Genomic DNA, 8981 nt, shown 5'->3' on the forward strand with positions numbered 1-8981 from the left:
TGATTAGAGGACAACGGGGGAAGAGGACTCAGTGTGCACAGTTGACCCGCCCCCTCTTCATTTTCTACACGTCAGATATAATAATAATGTTTATAGTCCCCAAGGGGAAAATTGTCTTCACAAGGTCTGTTCGTTAAAACAACAAAAACAACAGTGTCTAGTATACAAACAAATAGTGCTCTGTTATTATCATAGTTGTAAATACATAATGCATTATACTCACTTTCATAATGAATTATAGTGTGATTATAAGTCACTGTAAGTGGTGAATGGGTGCTTTAAGTAAAGTCATGATATTCCTGAAGTCTAGCCAGATATTTTGTATGATTGTGTTGTTCCTGCATAGACTGAATGTGCATTTTCCCACCTTGCTTAAAGCACAATTACCACTAGTGTGATTATACGTCACTACAATAGTGACGTATAATTACACTATGCATTATAACGTTGAATAGAATGCATACCATTATTATAATGTATACATCTAAGAGTGTTAGCCACAAGTCTGTGTGTGACCATTAATTAGGAAGTATAATGATGTTGTGATTGTGTTATGATTGTATTATGAGTACTTATGAGTGCTTAACTGTACTAACGCATGTAAGCAGATTACAATGCAGTTTTACATGTAATTATTATACAAGCAAGTATTATACCATTTATAGTGTGTTGTGATTATTGTAATGAAGTATTATGAGTATGTATGAGTTTTTGGAAAAGGTAAATGTGCTATTAAATTATGTTTGAAAATTTGTTGTTTTTGTTTAGTTTTTCTAACTCAAGTTTAAAATTGGGAAAAACATGTCAGATTGCTCAACATACCTGTTATATTGGCAGACATCATCCTGTGAACACAGGATGATGTCTGCCAATATTTCCCTCAGTCTGAAATTATGATGCGTGCAAGAGAGCCGATGCCTCAAGTCCAGGGCAGCAGCATGCAGTGCACTAGAGAAGAGACTAACACCAGCCAACGAGAGTACAAGTCTAATTCATTCTGTTTATTATCAGAAGTCACACAATATTTATAGTTCACAGGTTATGTACACAGGGAGTTGACCAAGTTCATTGTGGCAATGGGTTTGGAGCATGCAGTAGGCACAGCACAACTTGCGTAGGCCTATACAAATGTCATTCCAGGGTGAATGGAACGTAAACAAGACGCGGTTAAGCCAGGACAAGTTTCACAATCGCTCAACAAACTAGAGGACGTTCTTAAAGAGGGAGGGACAAACGTCTCAGAGACAGTGAATAGACTGTCGCTATCACCGGAGCCCAGGACCATGCAAAGCTGATTTCTTACAATATTCATGTCCAATCACACTGGATCCAAACACAGCATGTCAATGGGTCAATTTGGGTACTTTTTTAGGGTTGTAGTGTTATTTATGTCTTTATTGTGTCATTGCAGTGTACTTTATGTATTTATAGTGTCACTGGACACTGTAGTGTATACTTTGTCTTCATTGTGTGACTGTAATTGACTTTTTTTTTTTTTTTTTTTTACTTTTTGTAGGGTTGTAGTGTACTTTATGTCTTTATAGTTACACTGGACACTGTATTGTACTGTAGTGTTCTTTATATATTGATAGTGATGGACACTGTAGTGTACTTTCTATCTTTATAGTGATGGACACTGTAGTGTACTTTCTATCTTTATAGTGATGGACACTGTAGTGTTCTTTATATATTGATAGTGATGGACACTGTAGTGTTCTTTATAGATTGATAGTGATGGACACTGTAGTGTACTTTATATATTGATAGTGATGGACACTGTAGTGTACTTTCTATCTTTATAGTGATGGACACTGTAATGTACTTTCTATCTTTATAGTGATGGACACTGTAGTGTTCTTTTATTGATAGTGATGGACACTGTAGTGTTCTTTATAGATTGATAGTGATGGACACTGTAGTGTTCTTTTATTGATAGTGATGGACACTGTAGTGTTCTTTATAGATTGATAGTGATGGACACTGTAGTGTTCTTTTATTGATAGTGATGGACACTGTAGTGTTCTTTATAGATTGATAGTGATGGACACTGTAGTGTTCTTTATAGATTGATAGTGATGGACACTGTAGTGTTCTTTATATATTGATAGTGATGGACACTGTAGTGTTCTTTATAGATTGATAGTGATGGACACTGTAGTGTTCTTTATATATTGATAGTGATGGACACTGTAGTGTACTTTATATATTGATAGTGATGGACACTGTAGTGTACTTTCTATCTTTATAGTGATGGACACTGTAGTGTACTTTATATATTGATAGTGATGGACACTGTTAGTGTACTTTATATCTTTATAGTGATGGACACTGTAGTGTACTTTATATCTTTATAGTGATGGACACTGTAGTGTACTTTATATATTGATAGTGATGGACACTGTAGTGTACTTTATATATTGATAGTGATGGACACTGTAGTGTACTTTATATATTGATAGTGATGGACACTGTAGTGTTCTTTATATATTGATAGTGTTGGACACTGTAGTGTACTTTATATATTGATAGTGATGGACACTGTAGTGTACTTTCTATCTTTATAGTGATGGACACTGTAGTGGACTTTCTATCTTTATAGTGATGGACACTGTAGTGTACTTTCTATCTTTATAGTGATGGACACTGTAGTGTACTTTATATATTGATAGTGATGGGCACTAGTGTACTTTATATCTTTATAGTGATGGACACTGCAGTGTACTTTATATCTTCATAGTGATAGATGGACACTGTAGTGTACTTTATATATTGATAGTGATGGACACTGTAGTGTACTTTATATCTTTATAGTGATGGACACTGCAGTGTACTTTCTATCTTCATAGTGATAGATGGACAGTGTAGTGAACAACAGAGAGCCAGTGGATGTGATGTGATGTGTGGTGGAGGGTTTGTGATGATCTAAGACACAGTATAAATAGACTTGTTGTGAATAAAGTGTCTCTGATCACTGCTTTGTTCTTCTATTCTAACAGTCTATATGGAGACATTTCACGCTGCAGGTTTTGATCTATAGTGAACGTACTAATGATACTTTTATTCTATACATTTTATTTGAGTCTACAGAGCTCCTTTGCCACTCTTCTTTTACGGGTCACAGGTAAATAAACCCTTTTTACCTACAGGAAATCTTAATTTTTTTCTTTCCAAAATCTAAAATAGTTAAAAGAGCCTATATACAAGCTCACACGGTTGTGAGCTTGTAGTGAGCTTTAACAATAAATAAATAAAGTACATTTGCACATCTGCTTTTTTAGATTATTTTTTTATATATCGACAATATATTGGAAAGTTTTGAATCACTTTACTTTTTAAAAACAAACTAGATAGAACTAGATCTTCTCTTCTTGCACAAAACATTTTCAGACGGGGGTCCTCGGCCATATATGTATCAATTTGGGGGTCCTTGACAAGAAAAAGTTTGAGATCCAGGGCTGTAGGTCCTACATGAAGCTTCAAGTGGATTTAAGATCGATTCTAAAGGAGTGGTGTCGCCCTCTGGTGGTGGTTTGTGTTCAAAGCACACAGTGAGAAAATGTATGCCTGCTGTTTTTTGCTTTTTTTAAAAGTCAGATTTAATCCTATTTAAACGTATTTAAATCTCTTATGTTACATAACTGACAGACAGTGTTATTTCTATTTAAATAGTCATAATTTGTTATAAACATTTTGGGTGAAATGATTACGAAATATATCATATAGTTTTGTTTTGGATCAGTTTTTTATTTTTCCTGAAAAACTTTAAAAAAAAATGAAGTAGGCCATTAGTTTAGCAAGGCGACGAAATTCAATGATTTTTCAAAAATAATTTCATGAATGAATGAAAAAAAAAAAGAGTTAAAGATATTACTTAAATTAGAAAACAAATGTTTAAGAAGCAGTGAAAATAGCCGATCTACAAGAGCTTGTAGATCTGCTATTTTCTCTAGCTTGGGTCCTGGGGAGAGATTTATCATTTAGGGTCTCGAGCTAAAACGTTTTGGAAAAACTGGGATATACACAATACAATATTTATAAAAAGGCACTTTTTTTATTGCCTTAATACCTTACACACGCACAGGCATGCACGCACGCACGCACGCACCACGCACGCGCGCACGCACGCACACGCACGCACGCACGCACGCACGCACGCGCGCACACACACACACACACACACACACACACACACACACACACACACACACACACACACACACACACACACACATACACAGCTGTGATCGGTGTTGATGATTGCAAACTGATTGTGATCAATTGTCTGCCGGATGAAGATCCGGTCAGCAAACGGAAACGGAAACGATGCGTTCATGTATGTACATTGGTTTCAACACATACCGGATCCAGTAGGCGGGGTTCCAGACCGGACGTGAATACGGGTTTAAATAGGACGAAAGGCGCACAACGGCCGGTTGGTTCAGTTTGAAACGTGTCCACGCTGCATCAGGTATTTTACTAATGTTTGGTTTACATTTATATCAACATATGAAACGTTTTTATCCGCCGATAATTAGCACTATTATTAGTTAAGCATTAGGGGTTTTAAGGCTGTTTGTGTATTATGACACCAAATGGACCAAACATTTGGAATATTCTTGTTTTACAACCGAGGATGAAACGCATCAAACACACATTGTTCCAAATGATCACTGACTCAACCTAACCACACTCACTGATATGTGAGGGGTTTGTAGATCTAACCCCGCCATGGGCGCGTTCGGATATACGCACCGAGAATGTGCCCAGTTTTCTGAGTGCACTGCGGTGACGTCATAGAGCGCACTGAGTTCTTCTGATTTACGAACGACCAGTAAGGGGCAGCGGTGCACTTTTCAGCCTGAAGGTAAACAAAAAGTTTATCTGAAAAGCAACATGGCAGAACCCGGCGCAAACAACATAAGCATCATTTCCCTGGTGACAAACGCAGCAGTTATCGAAAGTATAATTGACAGCGACGAGGATGACAGTGAAGTTGAGAATGTAAGTAACACTTTACATTTAACACGGCCATGAAAATCAACTGTGTTTATACGGGGAGATAGATAGCCTTAGCCCGGGGCTAATCTCAGCGTTCCCAGTTGTTGGCACAGTCTGCCAGTGGTGGAGAAAGTACTCCATTTGTTTTACTCTATACTGCAATTACTCTGTTACAAGTAAATGTACTTGAGTAAAAGTACAAACGTATTGGTATCAAAATGTACTTTAAGTACCAAGTTTTGAACTGTATAAAATCACAAAAATCCTTTGAAAAAAGCAGATCTACATGCTGAGCTTGTAGATCGGCTATTTTTAAATAGCCAAAGTTTAAGGGCTGAAGTTGTGTATGTTTTGTAAGCTAAATCTGCAAATTAACTAATAACTAAGTGGTCAAATAATAGTAATGGAGTAAAAGTACAATATTTGCATATGAGATGGACAGTAGTAGAAGTAAAAGTATTGGACATTGGAAATACTAAAGTAAAGTACAAAAGCCTCAAAAGTTTACTTAAGTGCAGTACTTGAGTACACGTACTTAGTTACTTTCCACCACTGCAGTCTGCAGAGCATAATACACAGTTACACACACACACACACACACACACACACACACACACACACACACACACACACACACACACACACACACACACACACACACACACACACACACACACACACACACACACACACACACACACCAATATTTTCACTGCATACACTTGTATGAGTGAGTGACAAATACATTGAATCTGGCTATAAGATATAAGATTATGCAATTTTCTCTGTAGGGCCAGGATTTGAGGATGGACCGACATATCCTGCAAATGATGGCAGGATTGGCAGACCCTGTACAACGCCAACTACAAGCAAGAGTAAAGATCCGTGATTATGCAGAGAAGACCGTACCGCTGTACCTGGACGACGCTTTCAGGGAGCACTTCAGGATGACACGCACAACATTCAGCATCCTAACAGGTCCTTAATATGTCATTTTATAATGTGATTTACTGTCTTAATGTTCTTAATGTTGTGTAAAGCACTGGTTCTCAAACCTTTTCATGTCAAGGACCTGCAAATAGACACATATTAGCCTGCGGACCCCCATTTGAAAAGATATGTCAGAGACCCCTGTAACCCAGGTTACACACAAGGTGTGTGTGTGCTGACACACACACACACACACACACACACACACACACACACACACACACACACACACACACACACACACACACACACACACACACACACACACACACACACACACACAGTCTCAGCAATCAATGAAGTCACTGATCAGCCACCCCAGTGATTGCAATAGACCATATTCACACGGCGGCCATGTTTCTATGAAGTCAATGAAAGTAGCCTCCCCGGGTGGCGGCACTTTCAATGTTAAATTCCAATATGGCCGCCGTGTGAATATGGTCTATTGGCAATCACTGACTACCAGCCAGCCACACCCTAGTATAAAATGGTGTCAGTCTGTAGTAGTGAGTGAGGTGCACATCACTCTGGAGCTGTTGCAGGTCTGTACCATATTCTAAAATCCCAGCAACATTTATCATTGACCAAATGGCTAAAGCCAATTATAATATGGCTTTTAGATTTCTACTACCCACACCTGATTGAACTGGCTGGCTGTGTGAAACTGACTGAGATTGAATTGAGTGACAGTGTTCCAAATGTTTGTTGTTTGAAATGTTTGTTCCGATTTGATTGTTATTTTAGTTTCTCATGTCATAAGAGAAGATTTTTTTATGGTTATAGCAGTGAATCTCAACCATTTTAATTTCAAGGACCCCAGTTTGATATGGTTAGTCCGACAGCGCATTCCTCCGACAGCGCAGTGCTCCGACATTAAACAGTAAACCCGAACCAAACCCGCACCCTAACCCTAACCGCACGCGGATGCCACATAGTCGGAGAAAAGGTCTGTCGGATTAACGCATGCCTCCCGGTGATGTCCTCTGCAATTTAACAGAGGAAATTGCAGAGGACATCACCGGGAGGCACTGCGCTGTCGGAGGAATGCGCTGTCGGACTAACGTATTGCACCCACATCACCAACCAACATGGAGCTGGGCGAGCATCCATTCCAGCTTCCAAGCAGATACTGATTGTTTTGTGGCTATTGGGTAACCAGTGCTCATTCAGGTAACTTAGCCTAGTGACATTATTATACCTTCATTAGCTACATTAATGAGTCAATTCAGGCCACTAACTACACACAAAGTAGTGCATTTTGTATTAGAGATACATATTTACAATATACATATATACAATACAGATTAACACATACAAATATTAATTTCTTCTCGGCAGGGACATCAGTGACCGATTCGGCGTCACAAAATCAACAGTAGAAACCTGCTTCCAGAGAGTCATGAAAGCACTATCTCGTCTCTCAAAGACTGTCATATTATGGCCTACTGGGGCAAGGATAGCAGAGGTCACAAAGGGATTCAGTAAGCTATATAACTTTCCCAGAGTAATTGGCGCCATTGATGGGACCCATATCCCAATCAAGGCTCCCCTTGAGTACCCAGAGACATACGTAACCTGCAAGCAGTCTGTGACCACAGCCTGTTCTTCACAGACTGCTTCAGTGGATATCCTGCTTCCGTCCATGATGCCAGGGTTTATAGGGAATCAGATTTATATGCCAGCATTGAAGCCAGCCCTCACCAGATGATGCCCGATGACACACACATCATTGGAGACCCTGCATACCCCCTACAGCCGTGGTTGTTGGTCCCATTCAAAGACAATGGCCACCTGTCCCAAGTTCAGCGACACTACAATTTGGCTTTGTCAGGCACCAGGACAGCCATTGAAAGGTTTGTAATAGTTATATATATATATAGATATATATAGCCACCAGTTTTTCATGCTGGTTGGTTCAGCAATCATTTGTGGTGTGATTGTGCCAGTTTACTGACTATTATAAAGGATGGTGTTTGTGGTACACATTAACATGCTAATAGCTGAATGGCTATCACTACAATCCTGCAGGTCTCATACCTTGGACACAGTACACTTCTAACACGACTACCACTGTGTTGTTAGTTTCTGCATACACAGCAACTTATGGTTGTCCTTCATTTTGCCATACAGAGCTTTTGCACTCCTAAAAGGACGCTTTCGCCGCCTGAAGTACCTTGATATGAACAGAATTGATCTGATCCCGTTGTGTATCATGGCCTGCTGCGTGCTCCACAACCTGTGTCTAGCCAATGAGGAGGACGTGGAGGACATGATCCAGGTATGCCATAACTACTGACTCTGTTGATAATTTACATGACAGGAGTCACAAATAGGGGAGATTAGGTTAACAGGATGGAGATTGTGTCACAACCATGTCATTTGGCAGCAGTTTTATGGAAAACAGGACAATGTCCTTTTAAAAGTAAACATCCCTTTTACAAATGCAATCCTAACAAAAATAAACTTCACAGGCTGGGCAGGACGACCTACAGGAGGACCCATCACAGGAGGAAGTGCATCATGACCAGGACCGGGTGCTGTCAGTTGCAGAGCTGCATCAGGACCAGGACCGGTTGCAGACAGTTGGTGCTCAGAAGAGGAACTACATCGCCTCCATACTCACTCCAGAGTTATAATTTAAAGCCCCACTTCATCACACTACAGTGTCACACGACACAACAGTAGCAAAAACGGCCGTTCTACAAGCTCACAATGCTCATTGTGAGCTTCTGTGACTGGATGAATGCATTTCACATTTTAAGACCTTGAACGCAACTGTGTAATCTTTTTATTTGAGCTAAAAAGCATTATTTTACACTTTGGCTATTCAAGAATAGCAGATATACAAGCTCATAGCGCGGCTACGAGTTTGTAGATCTGCTATTTGTTTTAAATCGTGAGTGTGTAAAACTTTAAATATTATGTGTATGTGTGTGTACACATACATACATACATACACTCTTTTAAATCAATTTTGTTTTTTACTCAAATCT

At 39.2% G+C, this 8981-nt stretch overlaps 1 protein-coding gene across 1 annotated transcript; it reads left to right on the plus strand.

The window, feature by feature from the left end:
* Positions 1–7605: 7605 nt before the first annotated feature.
* Positions 7606–8743, plus strand: LOC311057571 (putative nuclease HARBI1). Its single transcript, XM_084074559.1, has 3 exons — positions 7606–7841; positions 8119–8266; positions 8460–8743. Exons 1-3 carry the CDS (start codon positions 7693–7695, stop codon positions 8622–8624), a joined length of 462 nt encoding a protein of 153 aa, XP_083930685.1. The 5' UTR covers positions 7606–7692; the 3' UTR covers positions 8625–8743.
* The last annotated feature ends 238 nt before the right edge of the window (positions 8744–8981 follow it).

Source organism: Gymnoscopelus microlampas (assembly GCF_963454915.1).
Source record: "Gymnoscopelus microlampas genome assembly, chromosome: 12".
In the NCBI taxonomy this organism is placed as follows: Eukaryota; Metazoa; Chordata; class Actinopteri; order Myctophiformes; family Myctophidae; genus Gymnoscopelus; species Gymnoscopelus microlampas.

What these genes read in the sequence shown, in the direction of transcription:
- LOC311057571 (XM_084074559.1), top strand. Translation starts at nt 7,693, where the DNA reads ATGATGCCCGATGACACACACATCATTGGAGACCCTGCATACCCCCTA. An exon ending in ACCAGGACAGCCATTGAAAG is followed by an intron (nt 7,842 to 8,118) that starts GTTTGTAATAGT and finishes TTTGCCATACAG; the next exon opens with AGCTTTTGCACTCCTAAAAG. An exon ending in ACGTGGAGGACATGATCCAG is followed by an intron (nt 8,267 to 8,459) that starts GTATGCCATAAC and finishes TAAACTTCACAG; the next exon opens with GCTGGGCAGGACGACCTACA.